The 25,263-nt window shown below is 36.1% G+C and overlaps 1 protein-coding gene across 5 annotated transcripts in view; it reads left to right on the top strand.

Moving 5' to 3' along the window:
• Positions 1 to 25,263, top strand: part of CSNK1G1 (casein kinase 1 gamma 1) — a 137,823-nt gene that overhangs the window by 18,099 nt on the left and 94,461 nt on the right. For all 5 annotated transcript variants that reach the window (XM_087820921.1, XM_016208592.2, XM_087820943.1 and 2 more), the window contains one exon: positions 24,605 to 25,007. In XM_087820921.1, coding sequence (XP_087677047.1) covers positions 24,827 to 25,007 — 181 coding nt within the window. In that variant the 5' untranslated portion in view covers positions 24,605 to 24,826. The remainder of the gene's footprint in view (positions 1 to 24,604; positions 25,008 to 25,263) is intronic.

Consider the following 25,263-nt stretch of genomic DNA (forward strand, 5'->3'; position numbering starts at 1 on the left):
TGAACTTTGTCAAATGCTTTTTTTTTGTATCACTGAAGATAATCATGGTTTTTCTCTTCATTTTGTTAATGTAGTGTATTGTGTTGTTTGATTTTTGTAGCTGACTCACCTGAGATAAATCTCAGTTTGTTATAATGTGTAATTCTTTTACTATGTATGCTGTTGGATAAGGTCTGCTAGTACTGTATTTTATTGAGTATTATTGTATCTGTATTTGTAAGGGATGTTGGTCTGTAATTTTCTTTTGATGTTTTTTACCTAGTTTTGATACCAAGGTAATTCTGGCTTCACAGAATGAGTTAGGAAGTGTTCTATCCTTTTCTGGATGTTGAGAGAGTTTTAGAAGGATTGTTAATTATTCTTTGTTTGGTAGAATTTACCAGTGAAGATATATGGTTCTGGACGTTTACTTGGGGGAAATTTTTGATAATAATTCGATCTCTACCTGTTCGAGTCTGTTCAGATTTTCTGTTTCTTCTGGAATCAGTTTTGGTACTTTGTGTGTTTATAGGACATCTAGGTTATCTGATTTGTTGGTGTACTATTGTTATAGTATTCTCATAATTTTTTTTTTTAAGGTCTGTAGAATTGTCCCTACTATCCTCTGAATTTAGTAATTTGAGTCTTTTTTTCTTCCTTGGTCAGTTTAGCTAAACGTGTGTCAAGTTTGTTGATTTTTACTATTGTTTCTTTTTCCCCCTGTTTTATCTGCGCTCTTTTATTATTTCTTCTGTTAGCATTGGATTTAACTTGCTCTTCTTTTCCTAGTCTTTAAGGTGTAAACTTAGGATATTGATTTGGTAATAAATAGTAAGTTAATAACATTTTGTATTTTATAGTTAACCATTATCATTTTTTCTTGAACTGCACACTTTTAATCATTTTGTAGGCAAGGCTGTACTGTATCCTTCTTGTTAGGACAGTACTGACAGCATAAACCTCTTTACCTCTTTACCTCTTTATGGGTTCAGCTATGATTAAACTAAGCTTTTCATCCTTGGTATTAAAATACCACCTCCCACTTACTAAACATACTTTAAATCTTTCTAAATTGCCACACATAACAGTACTGATTTCAGGGCCATTGAGGTTTGTCTTTATGTGGACCAGGTTAGACAATGAATTCTTTTTCTTTGGTTAAAAAAGTTTAATTTTAAAAAAAAAAACATTTTATGACTTATTTTTTAATAACTCAATTTATGGTTGAGAAAGTTGAGATAAGTATTAACTTAGGTCACTGGTTTACCTATGACTAGAATTCAGAATTTTTAGCCCGTGGTTCATTTCTTACATTCAGTTCTTCTAAATGAGACATTCTTTCCCTATTCACAAGATTGTATTCCCTTGGCTTTCTTGCATTGGTTTTCTTTTGGTACTAAAGTATATTAAGGTGTCGAGTTATTCAGAATCTTCAAATTTTGTTATGTGGGGTAGCTAAACTTTGAGTCCACTTAATTTTTATATTAAAATAATATTGATTCTTCACATTGTTATAAAATCTTGATTCCAGGATGAAGCATTACGAGGTTGGGAGAATTTAATTTTGTCTTTGATAAAAGTGATCAGAAATTTCAGACCTCTGTTTGACCTGAGAATGAATAGTCTCTGTGTGCTCAGTAAGAAGTAGTGTATTTCACCCGGCTGGCGTGGCTCAGCAGTTGAGCATCGACCTATCATCTAGGATCACGGTTTGATTCCCCATCAGGGCACATGCCCGAGCTGTGGGCTCCATCCCCAGTTGGGGGTGTGCAGGAGGCAGCCAATCAATGACTCTCTCATCATTGATGTTTCTGTCTCTCTTTCCCTCCCTTTTCCTTCCTCTCTCTGAAATCAATAAAGATAAATTTTTTAAAAAATACAAGTATTTCTGCACAAAAGTTTGGGTTTTAAAAATAATCAAATACTTCTACTGGAAACAGGTTACAGTGGAACTTAATACATAACTTTTTCAGTGACTATAATATACATAACTTTACCATCCACATGATTGCTAGTTTTATAATGTTCTGAATCCAGTGTAATTTAATTGCAATAAAGTATGAAAGATAAAGTATTATCAACTTGGACATAATATGTACTTCTAACCAGTAACTACTTGTTTTTGTAGCTCCAGTTTCATTAAACTCTTGGGTTAATGTTTCCTTGCAAATGTCTTTTTTTTTTTTAACCCCTATTAGTCCCTACCTCTGCAATTGTCCTGACTTTAGTACCATCCTCTGGTCATCTGCAGTTTATCTCTGTGGTTGATCTATGATCTACTTTTTTTGTTTGTTTATTTTTATAGATCAGTGATTTAAAAAAATTTTATTGATTGATTGATTTGAGTGAAACATCAATTTGTTATTCCACTTATTTATGCATTCATTGGTTGCTCCTTGTATATGCCATGACCAAAGATTAAACCGGCAACCTCAGTACATAGACAAATGTCATTTTTAATTTAAATAGTATTAGTAAGACTTTCTATTATTGTAAGCTTTTTACAGAGGTAAAACATTTATTATGAAAAGTTTTAGCATTTTGAAAATTCTTAACAAAATATAAGTGCTTGTAAATTTATCTCCATTTAGAAATTTGACAGCTTGGTGTGTATTTGAATCCAATTTTTGTTTTGTTTTGTTTTGTTAATCCTTACCCGAGGATATATTTTCCATTGATTTTTAGAGAGAGAGTGGAGGGGTGAGGGGAGAGAGAGAGAAACATCAATGTGAGAGAGACAAATTGAGTGGTTGCCTCCGGTTTGATTGGGGCCAGGGATCAAACCTGTAACCCAGATATGTGCCCTTGACTGGGAATCAAACCCCGCGACCCTTTGGTGCGCTCTGTCTACTGAGCCACACTGGCGAGGGCTAAATCCTGCTTTTTAAATAAACTAATGTATATTAGTTTTCAATTCTCGTGTTATAAAATGCACCTTGTACTATTTATTATTTTCCTATTTAAAACTCTTTTTTTTCTTAGCAGTATCTCAGTATTTTGTCACTGTTTTGAGAATATGGGCAGAGTGTTTAGTTTGACTTCTTTTTCAAATTATTTATGTGATTATTATTTCAAATAATTTATATTTCCTATGTGAGCATTTTAGAAAAATTTGAACAATATAGGCAAGTTATAAAGCACAAAATAAAACCACATGTAATGCTTCCTAGAGAGTAATCCTTAGCAGTTACTTATTTTTAAAATAAATTTTAAATCTAAATTATATAGTTTAGTATCCCCCTTTCAGTTAAAATTGAGAAAATATTCCATATCATCCGATAGTTACTTAATGGCTATATAATATAAATTATTTAACTACACCTCTGTTGTTGGTTTTTTCGTTATTTCAGTGCTGCTACAAATCCTGAAAAAAACATTTTGACTACGTACTTCCTTAGAACACTTATTTCCTTAATAGATGAACATTACTATTTATTCCTTAAGGCACAGTTACTGGACATATTACCAGCGAGTATTATAGAGAGGTGGTATAGCCCCCTTAGCAAGGCATGAATGAGTGTATATCTCTGAATTTGGCTGACATTGGGTGTCCATGATTTTCTTTCATCTTTATCAGTTTTATAGATGAAAAATGTTATTTTTATATAACATCTTTAATGTGTATTCATATGTATAATACAACACAGTATTCTATGGCCTTTGGATATTATATGCATTTGGCAAGTAGCTAAAAAGTAAAATTAAATAAAATTTATGTAAAAATAAATTAGTGCAGTTTTAGCCATATCAAATTGTAGTAATTTCTGACATGTTAGATGGTAATGAAAATTCCAAAGGACCTGGTTTTTGTAGTTTGCTTTGTCATATGTGTAAGACTTGGTAGAGTCTGCTGATGAGTCCACCATGAGTTTTGATGTGGTTGCAACTATTATGTGGCCCTAAAGGTTGTTGGGTTATAGCTGCTAAGAATCATCTCCACTCTTGGCTGAGAAACATCTGTGGAAAAGATGGTTTGCTAAGAATAAATTATTGGTGGAATCAGAATAGTAGAGGCAGTGGTTAACCTAACAAAGAACAAATTGCTTTAGAGGCGTTTATATTTCACATTTTAATTATAGACTCTTCCTGTTTATTTGTATTAAGGATGTCAATAGACTCCTAATTAGAAATTATCTTTTAATTGGTTTATTGTTTGTATTTGAACACAAAAAATAGCATTTTCTTTTTAATATTTTTAAATTACAATTCATAAAAAAGAGATTGTTTGGCTGATGTTGGAACTTGTCTGAGCTTTCTAAAATGTAAGGCACTCTCTTATGAATTAAAGAGCAATGATCATTTTCAGTACACAAATCACATGTCTTTACCCACTGCTCCTGGATCAGCTCTATTTGCCCTCATTAGAAAAAGAAATGACCTTTCTTTATCCAGTCATAGTTTTATGCCCATAGGAACTCTTATAGTTTTATTTCTCTAGAAACTTCATATATACACAGCTGCAAACTCAAGTGTAGACTAGGAAGTTTGTCTACAAACTTCCTGAAACTCATGTACTTAAGAGTATACTTCTGAAGCTTCCAGGAGCATAGTCACCTGACTTTACTAAGTCACCTAACTTTACTAACAGGTTTGGTTATAGCTCATAGGAAGTTAAATAAAGAAGGCAGATTACAAGGAACTAGGGAAGGAAGGTGCTGCTAGAGCTGAACATGCCAGCTATAAGAAGTGACTTTTGATACATAAGAAAAAAATATAGTCTTGCCCTAGCTGATTTGGCTCAGTGTTTGGAGTGTCGGCCCACAGACTAAGGGTTCCTGGGTTCGATTCTGGCCAATGGCATGTACCGCGATTGCAGGCTTGATCCCCAGCCCCGGTTGGGATGTGTGAGGGAGGCAACCAATCGATATCTCTCTCTCACATTGATGTTTCTGTCTGTCTGTCTGTCTTTCTCCCTTCTACTCTCTCTGAAAAGCAATGGAAAAAATATCTTCCGGTGAGGATTAAATATATATAGTCTTAAAACTACTATAAAAAAGTAATAACCTGAGGCCATTTAGTATAGTAACATTTGGAATTACACACTCATTAGGGCTAAATGATGTAATTTTTCATAGGAATATACGTTGGTTGTCCTCAGTCATCAAAAAGGTTAAATTCACATAATGTCATGTGTTTGGCTGCCTGAGAGTCCATGTATGAGAATATGCTCTAAAATTATTATCTCTTTCTTTTCAATATATCTCATTTCTTTTTCTTATTGAATTGGCTAGGACCATTGGTTAAGTTGTTTTTATATTGGCTTCTATATAAGTATAAAAGTATATATCTTTTTTTTTTTTTTTTAAACATATCTTTATTGATTTCAGAGAGAGGAAGGTAGAGGGAGAGAGCGAGCTAGAAACATCAATGACGAGAGTCATTGATTGGCTGCCTCCTGCATGCCCCTGACTGGGGATCGAGCCTGCAACCCAGGCATGTGCCCTGATCAGGAATTGAACCTCTATCTCCTGGATCCTAGGTTGATGTTCATCTGCTAAGCCACGCCCGGCCGGGCCAAAAGCATATATATCTTAAACTTAGTTTTAGGCTTAAAAGTTTAAACTTCAATTTAGTAAATTCATTTATTCAAGAAATATTGTCCTAATGATTAGACTAATAAGAGATTATTATACTTAAAGATATTTACATCTATGCACAGGTCCAGTTAGACATATTTACCCACATGTACATTTTTTAGTAGTTGGTTTGACAGAATTGTGGTTAATAGAGGCATGAGTAGATTAGAAGGTGGGACAAGGTAAAGGCTAATTATGGAAAAGAGTAGAAAGTTTACGTATGTGTGAGTGATAGTTGGAGAAGAGAAAATGATGAATCTGAAGATTAATATGCTAATGATTCTATTCTTGGAATATTCATTGAAAGGAAGTTTTTCATTTTCTATGGTAATGTCACATTTTCCCTAGGAATTTTATAATTACCAGATATTGTCATTTAGTCTTGAAGAGTGAAAAGTTTATGTAACTGATTAAAACTATTTATGATTATTAACAAGTAGTATAAAAGGAAAAGGGGCACGCGAAACCCTGCTATCTTTTGAGTAACAGAATTTTTCGTTCCAGAATTTTAAAGCATTGTTTTAGACATGGGCTTTTATGCAGCCAAATGTTCAAAATTATGTGTTTCACTATACTGTCTTGATCTTTGAATTTGGTTCTGGCTCATGGAATCCTGTGGGCATGCACATGTTTGACTTCTGAGCAAGCTCCTAGAGAAGGGTTGGTTTTAATTAATGCTTCACAAAGCAATGCTAAAATAAGAACTTTTGGGTGGTTTTGTTTGTTTGTTTGCTTGCTTGCTTCTTTCTGGTGGGCTTACAGTTATTTCTTTTTTTCCATTGTGCCTTCTTTGGCTTTAAAGAAGAAACATCCCTCTTACTCATTGCTTTTAATATTTCAAAGTGAAACTGATACGTATGTCTCTTCTTTTGATGTAATGGTATTAAATACTGAGTTAGCAGTACTTTTTCTCCTTTGAGGTGATGGAAGGCTGTTTCCTCTTCTACTTCTTTCAGACATCTTTTTAGTGTTTTCACTGGGTTTTAAATTGAGGGACTATTTGCCAGTCAGTAGAGTACTGCTATGCATATAGACCCAGAGACTTAATGGATTCTTGTGAATTCACTATGGAGTCACAGGAAAGAAAGGAGACATTTCTGGGTCTGTCTGCAGTTGTAATATAAGCTGTCAAACAAGCCAGAACAAATTCAAGTTCTTCTCAGGATTCTGTTTGTTTCATGTGGAGGTGCAAGAATAGGAGAAACTCCTTGGCCCTCTGTGTGGATATGAGGAAAGGGCCCTCTACAGGCTTTGGTTGTCTTCTGTCTACTCATTTTCGTCACTAACATAGTTCCTCCTACTGCTTTGAAGCTGTTTACAGGAAGAACAGGGATGAGGGGAAAGAATACTCTTGGTGGGCTGCCCCACACCTCTGATCAATTTCATTGTTTTTCTTTGGTGGTCATTCTTATTTTACCAATAAAGAAATTGAGGCATAATCAAAGCTTACTGTTTTCCGAGATTTTCTGTCCATTGCTTTACCATTGAACCTTTTGTGAGTTAGTGTGTTTTCCCCACCTTTGAGCTATGAAACCATCCTAACTTCCTTCTTTACAAAGGAGGTGAATTGAAATAATAGTAATTTACCAGTTAGTAATTTCAGCCTGATTCCCTTTATTGCTAGATTGTGATACTGGGACTGCATTGATTTTTATTATAAAATACACTTGTGGCTGATTTCTGACAGCCACAAAGAGTGGGATGTCTTTATATAGTTTTGAGATTAAAAGCTGCAGCATGATAGACTGACTTTACAGTGACTGTTTCTTAAGTTTGGTGACCCACAGAAATTTACCAGCATCCTGAAACAATTACACGAGAGAATGGCCAATAGGGTTGAGTTAAGAAGCATATTTGTATGAATAATTTTTCAACGAAGGGTGGAGAAGGGAAGCTAGCCAGTTTTAAATGGTGGTGGAATTCATTTTGTTGCAAGTAATGTAATGAAAATAATTGAAAATGAGAAAATTTTAACATAACTTTTTATTTTTATTTTTTTAAATATAAATTTATTTATTATTATTATTTTTTTTTAATCCTCACCCAAGGATATTTTTTCCATTGCTTTTCAGAGAGAGAGTGGAAGGGAGAGAGACAGAGAGAAACATCCATGTGAGAGAGGCACATTGATGGGTTGCCTCCTGCACACATCCTGACGGGGCTGCGGATTAAGCCTTTGGCCGGAATCGAACCCGGGACCCTTCAGTCATGGGCTTACACTCTAACCACTGAACCAAACCGGCCAGGGCTTATTTTCCATTCTTAATTGCAGTTGTGTTAGTCTTATAAATATGCTTAATTATTATTTGGTTATAATATCATAACTATATAGTCTATAAAGTCATTTTAAAAATTAGGAATATTATGAAATTTTTATTTTTTATTGATTTTTTATTTTATTTTTTTAGAGAGGAAGGGAGAGGGAAAGAAACTTCAATGTGAGAGCAGAGCATTGGTTGCCTCCTGCACACCCCCCACTGGGAATCAAGCCCGCAACCTGGGCATGTGCCCTGACTGGGAATCGAACTGGCAACCCTTTTTGATGCCCAGCCAACTGAGCCACACCAGCCAGGGCAGGATATTGGGAGAATTTGAAAGGTTTTAGAAATGGGTGACAAAGACTGGAAAGTAATATAGTTGACCCTTGAACAATGTGGGGGTTAGGGACACTGGCTCACCACTGCAGTTGAAAATTCATATGTAATTTTGTGTTTTTGTTTTTTAAATATATCTTTATTGATTTCAGAGAGAGGAAAGGAGAGGGAGAGAGAGAAATAGAAACATCAATGATGAGAGAGTCATTGATCGAGCCCACAACCTGGGCATGTGCCCTGACCAGGAATCGAACCCTGATCGCCTGGATCCTAGGTCGACGCTCAACCACTGAGCCACGCCTGGCCACGCTTCATGTGTAATTTTGATTCCCCAAACATCTTAACTAATAGCCTACTGTTGGCTGGAAGCCTTAACGATAACATAAATAATTGGTTAACACATATATATGTTATATGTATTGTATACTGTATTTTTACAATAAAATAAGCCAGAGAAAAGAAAATGTTATTAAGAACATTATAAGGAAGAGAAATATATTTACAACATTTATTGAAAAAATTTACAGGTAAGTGGACCCACACAGTTCAAACCCATGTTGTTCAAAGGATCAGCTGTACTTCCTTATAGCTATTTGATAAAGGACACTCCTTAGAAAGGAACTTTGAAGGAGCAAAGGAGGAGAAGGATAAGGAAATGAAATGTACAAGGAAGGTATAATTTCAGAACCTTTAGTGTAACATAATTTTACATTTATTATCAGTCAAGAATAGGTGTGTACCTTACTTCATTCCCAGTGATATAGGAACCTATCTTTGAAAGAAAAAACGTCTTCCTACTATTAAATACCTAAAAATAATGGATTTTTTTTTTTAAGTTAAAAAAATCATCCTAGCCCAGCCGGGCGTGGCTCAGCAGTTGAGCATCGACCTATGATCCAGGAGATCCCAGTTTGATTCCCAGTCAGGGGACATGCCCAGGTTGCGGGCTTGGTCCCCAGTGGGGGATGTGCAGGAGGCAGCTGATCAATGACTCATCATTGATGTTTCCATCCCTCTCCCCCTCTTCCCTCCTCTCTGAAATCAATAAACATATATTTAAAAAAAAAAAAAAATCACCCTGAGCTGGCAAAAAAAATAAGATGAAAAAGAGAGAGATCAAATTCTGAAAGGTTTGCAAGTACCTAATGACTGCTGCCCTAAGGGCATCTGCTGGTTACAGATGACTTGTATTTTCAGTTTTTAAGATGTGCACATGGAACTCAGGAGACAAAGAATAGAAGCCATGCATTATAGGGAATCAGGCCAGAGATCCACCTTTCTAAAATCAGAGCTCACAAAAGGTGATATGCCCACTGGAAAAAGTAGGAAAAAAATCACCTTAGCAAAGAGAGAGAGTCCAGAAACTTATCCTTTTGAGTCTTGTTCATGAATAAAGGGAGAACTTTTCCTGAATATTTATGATTATAAACATGCTCCATAGAGGTTTGGGACCCAATTACCTTTGTATTTAAGGAAAAAAATAAAATCTCTAAGCTGAGACTTGTTTTGAATAACTATAACTTGGTATTGTGCCCAGGCAAAGATAGAAGTGAATCCAAATCTTTTCCGGAGGAACATCATCTCAGAGGCCTTAAAGAATTACCCAAAGGTAATATTCCAGAGAACATGAATTCCCTCTAAGAAACCATAAAGCACATGAGGAAATAGGTCACCATGAGCAAAACAAACACCAAAATGAAGCCCAGAAAGAGATTTGAATATGCTGCATTCCTGGCTTTGAAAATGGAAAAAGGAGCTATGAACTGAGGAATACAGGAGGTTTCTGGAGGCTGATAAAGACCCTGGATTCTCCCCTAGAACTTCCACAAGGAATGCAGCCCTGTCAGCACCTTGGGTTTAGCCTAGTGAGACCCAGTTTGGACTTCTGACCTTCAGAACTGTAAGATAAATTTGTTTTAGGCCGTTTGTGTTAATTTGTTACAGCAGCAATAGAAAACTAATATAACATCTAATCAAAATTCTATAGGGATGGTGAAGGCTTGGGGCGGAGCGTGGGGGTGGGGTAGAAGGCGCCAGTGGGGGAAAAGGGGGACATCTGTAATTCTTTCAACAATAAGGGTACATTAAAAAAAATTCTCCAGGGTGACAGTGAGAGAAGGAAGAGACATATTAACTTTAAACATTAAACGTGCCTTTAAAAGTTTCTGTAGTACCCCGGCCAGGCATGGCTCAGTGATTGAGCATCGACCTAGGACCCAGGAGATCGAGGTTCGATTCCCACTCAGGACACATGCCTGGGCTGTGGGCTCAATCCCCAATGACTCTCTCATCATTGATGTTTCTGTCTGTCTCTCTCTCCCTCTCCTTTCCTCTCTCTGAAATCAGTAAAGATATATTAAAAAAAAAAAAAATTCTGGAGTAGCTCCTGAAAGAATAAAAGTTGAGCTAGAAGACAAATGGGATAGGAGAGAGGAACCTCAAATAATGTAAGAAAAAAGAAAGAAACAGAAGGGAAAGACCAAGATATGGTATAAATAAGGCCAAATATATCAGTAATCATAATGACTATAAATGGATTAAACACTAGTTAAAAGACAAAGATTGTCAGAATTATATAAAAACAGACCAACTATGTGGTTTTTAAAAAGATTATTATTGATTTGAGAGAGAGAAAAATACATTGATTTTTGTTGTTCCCCTTATTTATGCATTCATTGGTTGATTCTTGTATGTGCCCTGACTGGGGATGGAACCCACAACCTTCGCATATTGGGACTACGCTGTAACCAACTGAGCTACTTGACCAGAGCACTGTGTGATTTTTAAGAGATTGAAATATTAATACAGTATTTTTCATGAATGTGTTTAAAAGATTGGTTTGGCTATTCTGAGTTCCTTGCTTTTTCATATATACTTTTTGTTTGTTTGCTTATTTATTTGTTTTATTTTATTTTAGCAATGGCAAGCTACCTGCAGCACTCTTCGATTTTCCTCAGTTTCTCTCTATTCAGATGTAATAGAAAAGGTAAACCCTGTACTGTGATTGGAGAATCCTCATCCTTTTTCCACTTTCATGACCTTAGACCACTTAACCAACTATCTTTTCATGTGTAGTTCCATAAGAGGACATTTCCAGTGTGGCATTTGCCTGGATATTTAAATGACTGAATTACCACTGAATTTTGACTGAATTTCATTTTCTTCCAAAAGACTCACTAATATAGGGGATAGCCTGTTGACCAAACTGAGAAAGTCTTGTTATAAAGTCGTCATTTGTTTGAAGTGGCTTAGGTCCCACAAAAGGGTGATTTTCCCAGGGACACCAACTGCATGACTGTAAACTAGTATACTGGATGGATGGACATCCATATATACTTTTTTAATCAGCTTGTTAATTCCTCTAAAAATCCTATGGTGATTTTGATATAGATTGCATCAATTCTGTCAATATTTAATTTTTCTCAGCAGTATATTGTAGTTTTGAGCATAGGTGTTTTATGAATATATTAATACATACTTACAAATGTTTTAAAATATATTCATATGTACTTTTAGTTTCTTGGTGCTATTTTAGATGGAATTATTATTTTAATAAACTTTAGTTTTGGATTTTTAGGAACAGTTTTAGAATTACAGAAAAATTGAGCAGAGTATAGGGAGTCCCCATATACTACTCCATACACACCCTTGTTTTCCCCTATTAATAAGTATTTCCCCCTTGCATTGGTATGATACACTTGTTACACTTGATTAGTCAACATTAATATTTTTAAAGATTAGTTTACATTAATATATAATTAATAGTTTACATGAGGGGTTCACTCGTGTTAAATATGAGTTTTGACAAGCACATAATAATGTGTCTACATTACATTATCCTATAGAATAGTTCCACTGTCCTAAAAATCCCCTGTGCTCCATCTGTTCATCCCTCTCTCTCATCCTCTGCCCTGAATCCCTAGCAACCACTAATCTGCTGCATAGTTTTTCCTTTTTCATAGCCTTTTCAGACTGGCTTCCTTCACTTAGCAATGTACATTTACTGTCCCTCTATCTCTCTTTGTGGGTTGATACCTCATTTCTTTTTTTTCTTTTTTTTTTAATATATCTTTATTGATTTCAGAGAGAGGAAAGGAGAGGGAGAGAGAGAGAGAAACATCAATGATGAGAGTCATTGATCAAGCCTGCAACCGGGCATGTGCCCTGACCGGGAATCGAACCCCAATCGCCTGGATCCTACATCGATAATCAACCACTGAGCCACGCCTGGCTGGGCAATACCTCATTTCTTTTTATCACTGAGTAATATTTTATTGTGTGGTTGTACCATAGTTTATTTATCCATTCACTATTGAAGGACATCTTGGTTGCTTCCAGTTTTTGGCAATTTGAAATAAAACTGCTATAATCATTCGCTTGAAGGTTTATGTATGGACCTAACTTGTTAATTCATTTGAATAAATACCAAGGGTTGCTGGATTATATGGTAAGAGTGTGTTTAATTTTGTAAGTAACTGTCAGACTGTTTTCTAAAGAGGCAGTACCATTTTGCATTCCCACCAGCAGTGAATGAGAGTTCCTGTTTCTTTACATACTCACTAGCATTTGATGGTGTCATTGTTTTGGGTTTTCACTATTCTAATAAGTGTGTAGTGGTATATCATTATAATTTGCAATCCCCTATTGGTATATGATGTTGAGCATCTTTTTGTATGCTTATTTGTGATCTGTGTGTCTTTGGTGCATATCTGTTATGATCATTGGCCTTTTTTTTTTTTTAATCCTCACCGGAGGATTTTTTTTTTCTTTTTAAAGGTTTTAATTTTTATATATATAAAGGAGAAGGAGAGAGAGAGATAGAAACATCAATGATGAGAGAGTCATTGACCAGCTGCCTAGCCTGCAACCTAGGCATGTGCCCTGACCGGGAATCGAACCCCGATCGCCTGGATCTTAGGTCGATGCTCAACCGCTGAGCCACACCTGGCCGGGCAAGGTTTTAATTTTTATTTTAAATATATCTTTGATTTCAGAGAGACGAAGGGAGAGGGGGAGAGAGAGATAGAAACATCAATGATGAGAGAGTTGTCATTGGTCTGCTGCCTTCTGCACACCTCCGACTGGGGTTTGAGCCCACAACCCCAGCATGTGCCCTCACCAGGAATCAAACTGCAATCTCCTGGATCCTAGGTTGATGCTCAACAGCTGAGCCATGCCAGGTCGGGCCTTTTTTTTTTAAAGAGAGGAAGGGGGTGAGAGAGAAAGAGAAACAGAGAAACATTGATGTGAGAGAGAAACATTAATTGGTTGCCTTCTGTATGCATCCTGACTGGGTATAGAACCTGAAACCTAGGTATGTGTCCTAACTGGGAATTGAACCCACAGTCTTTTTGGTATGTGGGATGATGCTACAACCAACTGAGCCATTTTTTAATTGGTTTGTTTGTTTTCTTGTTCAGTTTTTAAAGTTTTTTGTATATTTTGAGATATGTTTTTTGTGACTTTCTCACAGCCTGTAGCTTTTTTTATTCTCTTAACAGTGACTTTTGTAGAGCAGAAGTTATTAATTTTAATTAAATCCAATTTATCAATTTTTTCATGGATAATGCTTTTGGTCTTGTACTTGAGCAATCACCGCCAAACCCAAAGTCACTTAGACTTTCTCCTGTTGTATCTTGTAGTAGTTTTGTAGTTTTATGTTTTACATTTATGTCTGTGAGTCATTTTGATTTCATTTTTGTGACGGGTGTAAGGTCTGTGTCTAATTCACTTTTTTGCATGTGGTGTTCACGTGCTCCAGCACCATTTGTCAAAAAGACAATCCTCCACTGAATTGCCTTTGTTTCTTTGTCCAAGATTAGTCTGACTATATTTGCATGGGTCTATTGGCTTTCTCTTTTTTCCCATTGATCTGCTTGTCTATTCTTTTGCCAGTACCACATTGTCTTGATTACTGTAGCTTCATAGTAAGTCTTGAAGTTGAGTAGTGTCAGTTGTCCAACTTGGTTTTTCTTTAGTATGTTGGCTATTCTGGGTCTTTGGCCTTTCTATGTAAACTTTAGAAACAGTTTGTCAATATTCACAAAATAACTGACAGTATTGTTTTTTAAATGGTAGCAACATTTTTTATAAGTGGGAGATATGAAAGAATGTGAGGTACAAAATGAATGAAAATTGTCAGATGGGCTTGGTTTGGTTCCAGTCTAAGATGGTGACATAGGATGCCCTTGAACTCACCTTTTTCCATGGATACACCAAATTTACAACTACACACAGAAGAATTCCCTCTAAAAGGAATCTGGAAACTAGCCGAACAACTCCTACACATTGGGCAAACAAGGAAAAACACCCACATCAAAATGGGTAGGAAAGGCTGAGACACATTCTTTTAACAAACCTCATTCCTGGCACAGTGACATACAATCAGGAGGGCACTCACAGTTCTTACCTCTCCCTGAGGAGTGAAGAGTTTGGATGCAACATCTAGCGCCCCCAACATTTAATACTTCCTCCTAAGGGATGGACCCCAATACACCTAACTCTGAGAGTCAATTGGACTTGTGTCCATACAACCCTGAAGACCATAACAAACAAACAAATAGTTCTTAATGGGCCCTCAAGGACTTGCCATGGCTAGCTCCACCCCCACCCCACCCCCACGCCTCATCGCAAAGGCAGAAGACAGAAATGCCTATCTCCCCATCTTTCCCTGAAAGAGGACTTATTTGCATATTTTAAAAGCTGCTGCCTGCAGGTCAGCTTTCAACTCTAGCACACATCTATGTACAGACTATAATCTTTCTCAGAAACCTGGGAGGCTGGCAGACGCAGCCTCCACATTCTCCCTCTGGCCCACTCCATGTCACCTGAGTCACCTAGGAATGAGCTTGTACACTCATCTGGTGCCCCAGCTTTTGTGCTGCCTCCCAGGGGATACGCCTTTTGATTGCTTGGCCAGTATGGCCAACAAGGTTTATGTTAGTGGGTTCCAGAGGACTATAACAAAGAAACCATTATTAGCTGACTGTATCTGTCCTATGTCCCCCACTCCCTAAGGCTCAGCATAGAGGGAGCAGACTGAAAAACCCAGCTCCCAGTCTCTGCCTGAAAGAGATCTACTTGCATTTTTTTTTTAATGTATCTTTATTGATTTCATTGAGAGAAAAGGAGAGGGAGAGAGAGATAGAAACATCAATGATGAGAGAGTCATTGATCAGATGCCCCCTGCACGGCCCCGACTGGGGATCGAGCCCGCAACCCGGGCATGTGCCCTGACAGGGAATTGAACCCCGATCACCTGGATCCTAGGTCGATGCTCAACCGCTGAGCCATGCCCAGCCGGCTACTTGCATTCTTTAAAAGCAGCTGCCTGAGGGTCTCACTTCCAGTTAACCTGCATCTAGGTGCTGGACTGAGATCCTCGCCTTTGGGACATAGACAGGTTTTGGCATACCCTCAACTACTGAGAACCACTAAGAACAAAGAAGGTAGCTTGAATAATCACAAAGATTTGAGTGACAACGAAGACCTAGGGTCTGGTCGAATGATAAGTTTCATTTTCTGCAGACTAGTCCATCAAGATGGGAAGTGACTGTTTTATCTAATTAATGCACAGAAACCAACCCAGAGAGTTAAGGAAAATGAAGAAACAGAAATATTTTCCAAGAACAAGATAAAACTTCAGAAACAGACCTTAATGAAGCAGAGATAAGTAATTTTACCTGATAAAGATTTCAAAGTAATGGTCATAAAAATCCTCACTGAGGTTAGAAGGGGAGAGAAAGAAATTTTCAGACAAGCAAAAACTTAAGGAGTACACTACCACTAAACCAACCCTACAAGAAATTTTACGGGTACTTCTTCAAGCTGAAACTAAAGGATGCTAGTTAGTAACAGGAAAACATATAAACATACAAATCTCAAAGGTAATGATAAATATATAGTTAAATTCAGAATACTCTAATGTGATGATGGTGGCTAAATCACTTATAAATCTAGTATGAAGTTTAAAAGAGAAAAGTAGTAAAAGTAACTAAGTACAGTACCTTGTTAATGGATATATACTCAAGGTTAAAAGATAGAAATTGTGGCATCAAAAATACAAAATGTGGAGGGGGGCAAGTAAAAATACAGAGCTTTAGTATGCATTTCAACTTATGTTATCAGCTTAAATTAGACTGTTATAAATATGTTTTATATAAGCCTTATTGCAACCACAAAACTAAAATCTATTATTCCAAGCCAAAGAGAAAGGAATCTAAGCATACACGAAAGAAAATTATCAAGTCACAAAGGAAGAGACAAAGAGAACAGGGATGGAACAAAGGAATTACAAAACAGCCAGCAAAATGGTAACAGTAAGTTCATACCTATTAATAATCACTTTATAAATAGATTAAAATTTCTAATCGAAAGACAGTGGCTTAATTGATAAAAAGACAAGACCCAACTATATGCTGCCTACCACAGACACTTCTTCTTTAAGGAAACACACTGAAAGTGAAGACCTGGAAACCAAAAGAAAGCAGTGGTAGCCATACTTAAATCAGACAAAACAGACTTTAAGACACACTATAATAAGAGATAAGGCCATTATATAATGATAATATTGTCAATCGAACCAGAATATTTACAGGTTTTGTAAATATTTATACACCCAACATAGGAACACCTAAATATATAAAGTATATATTAACAGACCTGTAGAGAGAAATAGACAGTAACACAATAATAGTAGGGAACTTCAGTACTCCACTTACAATAATGGCTAGATCATCCAGACAGAAAATCACTAAGAAAATTGGTCTTAAAGTACATATTATCCAGATGGACTTAATGGACATTTACACAACATTTTATCCAACATCAGCAGAAAACATATTTTTCTTTACCACACACAGAATGTTCTCCAGGATAGATCATATGTTAGGCCACGAAACAAGTTTTAATAAATTTTTGAAGATTGAAATTGTATCAAGCATCTTTTCCAACCATAGTGGTATGAAACTAGACATCAACTACAAGAAGAAAACTGGAAAATTCAGAAATGTGTGGAGATTAAACAACGTGCTACTAAACAGCCAATCGGTCAAAGAAATCAAAAGAGAAATCAACACAGTTTTGGAAAGCCTAGACAGCAGTTAGGCAAACAAGGCATCAAAATTGGAAAGGACAAAGTAAAAATGTCACTGTTTGCAGATAACAATATATATCGAAAACCCTAAAGACTCCACGAAAAACCTAATCAACAAATTCTATAAATTTGCAGGATACAAAATCAATATATAAAAATCTGTTGTATTTGTATACATTAATAATGAACTATCAGAAAGAGGGAAGTAAGAAAACTGTTACATTTACAATTGCATCAAAAAGAATAAACTGGGAATAAATTTAATCAAAGAGGTGAAAGGTCCGTACATTGAAAACTATAAGACATTGATGAAACAAATTGAGGAAGACACAGATTAATGGAAAGATAGTCCATGCTCATGAATTGGAAGAATTAATATTGTTAAAACATTTATACTGCCCAAAGTGATGTACGGATTTGGTGCAATCCCTATCAAAATGCCAATGGAATTTTTCACAGAAATAGAAAAAACAGCCCTAAATTTGAATGGAGACACAAAAGACCCTGAATAGCTAAACCAAAGCAATCTTGAGAATGAACAACGCTGGAGGCATCACACATCCTGATTTCAAAGTATAATGCAAAGTTATAAAAAACCAGGGTGGTATTAGCGTGAAAACAGACACATAGATTAGAGATTGTAAAAATAAGTTCATGCATATATAGTAAATTTATGAGAGAGGAGCCAAGAATATACAGTGGAGAAAGGATAGTCTCTTCAGTAAATGGTGATGGGAAAACTGGCTTCCTCTCTCACACCATAAACAAAAACCAACTCAAAATGAATTACAAAACTTGTATGTAACACCTGAAACCATAAAACTCGATAGAAGAAAATGGGGGTAAACACTTTGACATTGGTCTTGGCAGTGATGTTTTGGATTTGACACCAGAAGCAAAGGTTCAACAAAAGCAAAAATAAATAAGTGGGACTAAATCAAACTAAAAAGCTTTTAGATAGCGAAGGGAACAATCAATGAAATGAAAAGGCAACCTACAGAATGACAGAAAATACTTGTAAATCATATATCTCATAAGAGGTTAATATCTAAAATATGTAAAGAACTCATATAACTCAACAGGAAAAACCCAAATAATTTGAATAAGGAATGGGCAGAGGAACTGAATAGACATTTTTCTAGAGAAGATATGCAAATGACCAACAGGTACATGAAAAGGTACTCAACTTCACTAATCATTAGGGAAATGTAAGTCAAAACCACACTGAGATATCACCTCACACCTGTTACAGTGGCTGTCATATAAAAGACAAGAGGTAAATGGGTGAGGATGTGAAGAAAAGGGAACTCTGGTGCACTGTTGGCGGCATTGTAAATTGGTGCAGTCATTATGGAAACAGAATTATAAAATTATAAATAGAACAACGATATGATCCAGCAGTTCTGCTGGGTATTTATCCAAAAGAAAGGAAATCACTATCTCAGATATCTGCATCCCTATGTTCTTTGCAGCATTATTTACAATAGCCAAGCCATGGAAACTGCTTAAGGGCCCATCAATGGATAAATGAGTAAGTAAGATGTGGTAAACATACACACTCTAGAATATTATTCAGCCATAAAAATGAAGGAAACCTTACCATTTGTGACAATATGGATGGACCTTGAGGGCATTATGCTAAGTGAAATAAGCCAGACAGAGAAAGACAAATACTGTATTGTAGGCTCATTTATATGTAGAATCTGAAAAAATTGAACTCATAGAAACATAACAGATTGGTGTGGCCAGAAGGGGGAGGTTGGGGTAAAATGAGTGAAAGTGGTTAAAAGATACAAACTTCCAATGATAAGTTCTGAGGATACAATGGACAGCACAGTGACTATATATAACAATATTGTATATATGAAAGTCACTAAGATCTTAAAAGTTCTCATTATGCCCTGGCCGATTTGGCTCAGTGGTTGGAGTGTTGGCCTAAGGACCGAAGAGTCTCGGGTTTGATTCCTGGTTAAGGGCGCATACCTTGGTTGTGGTTTGATCCCTGCCTCCGGTTGGGGTGTGTGCAGGAGGCAACCAGTTGATGTGTCTCTCACATAAATGTTTCTCTCTCTCTCCTTTCCCCCCCCCCTTCCTCTCTCCCTTCCATTCTAAAAATTAATGGAAAAAAATATCCTCAGGTGAGGATTAAAAAAAAAAAGCTCTCATTACAAGAAAAATTATAACTAAATATGGTAATGGGTGTTAACTAAACTTATTCTGGCACTCATTTCATAATATGTACCTATGTTCAATCATTATGTTGTGTACCTTATAGCAACATGTTATAAATGTTGCTATAAAAAAAAAACTATGTTATTTATATATCAAAAAACTTGAAAAAACAAGTCAGATGGTCAGATAGGAATAGACTGAGCAGTGGGGGTGGGGTGGTAAGAATTGGAGACATTAATAATTGAAATTTGTGGAAAAGAGAAATAGTAATAGTACCAGAATCTGTAAACATTGTTCTTCCCTTTAATAATAGCACTCCCATAATGTATTTTGGCTAAAATAAATCAATTTTGATAATTAAAGTGAGGTGTGTGTTTTTTATTGTGTCCTTTTTAAAAATATATTTTAATGATTTCAGAGAGAGGAAATGAGAGAGAGAAACATCAGTGATGAGAGTCATTGATCGGCTGCCACCTGCATGCCCCCTACTGGGCATCAAGCCCACAACCCGGGCATGTGTCCTGACAGGAATCAAACCGCAATCTCCTGGTTCATGGGTCCGCACTCAACCGATGAGTCACACCGGCAGGGCATTGTGTCCTTTTTTAAAAAGCTAAAATGAGTACGTAATTGTCCTATAATTTTTATTGTCCTATGATTTTTGGCAGTTTTTTAGCACACACACATCACATGCACACGTGCAGATGTCATTTTTACTGAATGCCTTCTTTGGGCATTAAACTACTCTTCAGGTTTTCCTGTGTTCTAAACATCATAGGCTTTCATCCCATTCTTTAAGACGCTTACAGTGGGAATTTCAGATATTGTTGCAAGTACTACTGGCAACTCAACATTAGGGGATTTTTGTTGGGAACTCTGAGAAGAATTCTTATTCTTACTAAAAAACAGATGCTTTTTTGCTATTGCCTTTCATTTCTGTTTTGGACACTGGTGTGGGAAGTGATACGTGAACTGAAACTTGTGACCAAGAGGCTGTAAGCATTAGAACCAAAATGAACGTGTGGTAGATGAAGGAATAGAAAGGAGCGTCTAGTGACTTAGGAGATTCTTTAAAGTTAAACATACCCTTACCATATGATCCAGCTACACCAATAAACAATTTCATCATAAGTTATATCAGAAAAGAGAGATTTAGAAGCCCAGCAGCCTCTTCTCTTGACTATCAACAAAGGCTGAGTGTGTTTTGACTTTAAAATTTAAATATGTGTCTCATTTTTGACAACACCATATATGAGAATCTGAAGTAAACTGTAAATCAGTGATTTATTTTCACTTAACAGATTCACAGCTGTGATTCTTTAACATTTTCTTTGATGGTTTTATAATATGACTTAATTATTTTTAGACTTCATGCAACTTCTCAAAATACTATGGCATAAAGCATTCCATTTACTTTAATCATTTCATTCATGATAGAAGACCGTGCCTATCTCTCCCATAAAACATCTATTGCTGCCTTATAGAGAGTGACTTGGGGCCAAATGAACTCTTGGTTTTGACCTATTTCTTTAATATGTTGACTCAGAATGGTAGTTACTAGAATTTCTCCCATTTCAATGTGAAGGAATGCTACATCTTATAGAGCGGTCTGTAAAGGAAAATTTTTGTTGACCACTTCTGAAGGTAGCCATATTTTTTATCTCTAATGTAAATCCGGCAGACTTGGATTTGTTGCTTTTACTATAGGTAGCAATTCTTTAATCTGCTAGAGAGCTCATATTAAGAGAATATGTGGGCATCTCATACTTTTAAAAATATTTTTTCCTATAGTTCAGGCATGCCTAAGTTGACAGAAATTACTAGAATTAGTCTTCCTTTTTTTTTAAAAAAATATTTTTATTGATTTTTAGAGAGGAATGGAGAGGGAGAGAAGCATAGATCAGCTGCCTCCTGCAAGCCCTCTACTGGGGATCGAGCCCACAACCCCAGGCATGTGCCCTGACCAAGATTAGTCTTCTTAAGGTACTTGCTAGTATGATTCTAAAAATTCAAGTATGTATCTATCATAACGTTTAACGTTTAATAAATAAGTAACAAGTGATTGCCAATAGTTTATTCACAAAAAAAATAAACATTATTTATTGTATTGATATAATTTCTCTACCCCTTTTATTTTACTATTAAAAAAGGAAAGATAATATAAGCATCTGGTTTGTCTTTTACTGCTGTCCTTGGAAGCCATCTTTTAAAAATAAGGTTGAAATACGACTTATTTACCTTGGGTATTCTATTTGACCTGGTTCTTGAGCTAACTTTTTCATATGTTATCTGCTAGTAACTGTAAATAAACTAATATCCTTATGAAATGGAAATTCTAACTAGCCTGTTTCTTTACACTATTGAATGAAAATGGAATAATACTAGCTTCCTGCTGGAGGAATTCTAGAAGTTCTTAAGGTAAATGAGGGTTCTTTTTACTTTTATTATTTGCTGTAAAATATTTGGTATGAAATATTTGATTATGTCACTGGGAATCTGTTTTCTGTTAAGCACAAGAGTATTATAATTATTACTTAGTGTTTATTTGGTACCAATTATGTGCAAGAAACTTAAGGGAATATGACAAGATCTTTTAAATATATATATGTATATATAAGTAAATATATATATATATGAATATATATATGAATATATATATATATGAATATATATATGTATATATATTTACTTTTATTGATTTCAGAGAGAGAAAGGGAGAGGGAGAGAGGTAGAAACATCAGTGATGAGAGAGTCATTGATCGGCTGCCTCCTGCATGCCCTCCACTAGGGATTGTCCCGCAGCCCGGGCATGTACCCTCACCAGGAATCGAACCTCGATCTCCTGGATCATAGGTCGATGCTCAACCACTGACCCATGCTGGCTGGGCTATGACAAGATCTTTAACTGCAAAGGTTTATAATCAATTGACTATTAGAGTACATACCAATATAACCTGGTACATGATAGGTGGCAAATGTATAATGGTGCTCCAAGTGTTAATGCTGAATTGGTTATTAAGGGTTTCACAAAAGATATAGGAGATGAATCAGGCCTTAAATAAGACCGAAGAGTTAAGAGGCCATTCTAGGTATAAGGGCTAAGAATGGATGTTCCTTGTGTTTATGTACTAGCTTTTTAAAGCATGGATTTAAATAAGGCGTTGATACTGAAGGGACTCAAATGACTAGCTAAAGAGTTTGTAACTGGGAAGTAGAAAATAATTTTGAGCAGTGGGTGGTGATAAATAGGATTGTAGCCTGGCTGGTGTTGCTCAGTGGTTGATCATACACCCATGAACCAAGAGGTCACTGGTTCAATTCCCAGTCAGGGCACATGCCCAGGTTGCGGGCTTGATCGATGCCTAGTAGGGGGCATGCAGGAGGCAGCTGATCCATGTTTCTCTCATTGATGTTTCTCTCTCTCCTCCCTTTCTCTCTGTCTAAAATCAATACAAACATATTTATATTTCTAAATATATTTTTATTGATTTCAGAGATAGGAAGGGAGAGGTAGAGAGAGAGAGAAACATCAATGATGAGAGTCATTGATCAGCTGCCTCCTGCACCCCCCCCACTGGGGATTGAGCTTGCAATCCAGGCATGTGCCCTGTCCGGGAATCGAACCTCGATTTCCTGGATCATAGGTTGGTGCTCAACCACTGAGCCATGACAGCCGGGCCAAACGTATATTTTTTAAAAGAAATAGGATTGTTAAAATTTCAGTTGTTCAATTAGTTTTCCTTCTTAAATGAGAGGCACCACATAAAGTAGTATTGAATATTATTTATCTTTCATTGACTATGGATTAAACTGTGCTAATGTTCCATGCATAGATTAGAAAATTGGTATCTAAAAGTCTGAAGAGCAACAGACAGGTAGTACAGTTTTCCAAATTTTATAAATGAGACTATTATGTGAGTGATAATTTATGAAAATTTGGGAGTTAGTCTAAGACATACTTTTTCTGTCTTCAAAATTTTTATAGTATTAAGGGAAGAAAGCATAGCCTGACAGTTTCTCATGCAGAGACACATTCCCACCAGTTAAGATGGGACTATCTAAATAAAAACGTCTTAAATTGTATTTCTATTTTACTCATATTGTTTGAGGAACTTTGGGTAAATAATAAAGATAATCAGAGAATATGAGATACAATTGGAAATATGAAAAAGATTGAAGAAAAATATAAACTCATAATGTTGTGCATGTAGGAAATGCAGTAATTGCTGACCTTGTCTCATCACCCAGATTTTTCTCTCTTAATTTGCTTTATTGTATGCATACAATAACCAAGCGGTTCTAATTCTTTTCTTCTTTGAAGTTTTAAGAAAAATATTTAGTGAAAGTGAAACATAAGAATGTGTTTAATGGTAAGAATATTTTTTTGTTAAGGATATTTACCTGGATTATCAAAAATAGCATCGAAATTATTTCATTGTAAACTTTTGTCTTGGGTTTAGTCTTGATTTGAGACTAATTCCCACAGGGATGAGGTTTAAGACTTTTTATTTCACAGCTTTATTTTCACTTTAGATTTATGCACAAGATTAGCTTCAAGCACTCTGTCTTTGTTTACTTAGTCCACAATGAAACTAGATCGAAGGTTGAGCTTTCGAAAGGCTTTAGCTTTCCAAAGCTTTAGTCTAGGACTACTTAGTACCACTAAGGTTTTGAAAAGTCCTTTATAGAAGTAGCCTCTGCTATTCAGTAACTTGTTCTTGGATTGTGTAATTGCTGTCAATGCTTGATAAATGGTGGGGTTGGAGGAGGAGGAGAGTGAGTAACCTCATTTCTGATAGGTTCTGTCCAATGTAAAAGGAAGAACTTTTAATTGTCCTCAGTTTACTTAAGTAGGTTTAACCCTCCCATATATTTCTGTTAGCTAGTGATTAAAAAGCCAACAAATAACTTTCTTTTGGGTCACATGTACAGAACTAAGAAGAGAGCTTTTTATATTAAAGGCTCGTGTGTTCCCTTAGCTGCCATGGTGTGCAGCCTACTTAGCTTATGCTACCTGATGAATAACTAGTCCAGATGGCTAAACTGTTGGAAAATATAAACCAAAACCCATTTCAGGAAGCTATCCACTTTGCTTAGTTTTGGATAAGATCCATTCTGATTAGTGGTAACTTTCTCAATTTGTTTTAAAATTTAATTTTTAACTCTATGTTTTCTTGATTTTTACCTAGGTTACAAAATATCCTCCTATGATTGAGATCTACAGACTACATGTCCTACAAGAGCAATCCAATGGTTTTTCATCCTTTGAAGATACATTAGGAACATAAATATGGTGCCAAAAGAAGTTCTTGCCTTTCTCTGACTACGGTTTATTTGGACATACTTTTGTATTGAAGAGAGGTATACAGCCGGAGGCTACTCATTGTGGAGAGACTCTGTCGTGTAGGATAATGGACCATCCCAGTAGGGAGAAGGATGAGAGACAGCGGACCACTAAACCCATGGCACAAAGGAGTGCACACTGTTCCCGACCATCTGGCTCCTCAACATCCTCTGGGGTTCTTATGGTGGGACCCAACTTCAGGGTTGGCAAGAAGATAGGGTGTGGGAACTTCGGAGAACTCAGATTAGGTAAGAACTTGATTATGTCAGTGACTTCCACTAACAAAAGCAGCAGCTATAATAAGCTATGCTGTGTTTCAAGACATGGGGTTTATAATTTTACGGGAAATTCTCTTAATTAAGAATTCTCTTAAGAGCTAAAGGATTTGTGATTGAGATAGTCATTATCAGTTATCATTGTTATGCAAGGTTTATATCTGTGTGTAGGCTTTTAAATTTTCCAATTCTGAGTTATGATGTAGGGAGATCTGCATACAGATATCAA

The sequence above is a fragment of the Miniopterus natalensis genome, chromosome 1, assembly GCF_054644295.1.
Source record: "Miniopterus natalensis isolate mMinNat1 chromosome 1, mMinNat1.hap1, whole genome shotgun sequence".
NCBI classification, from domain to species: domain Eukaryota; kingdom Metazoa; phylum Chordata; class Mammalia; order Chiroptera; family Miniopteridae; genus Miniopterus; species Miniopterus natalensis.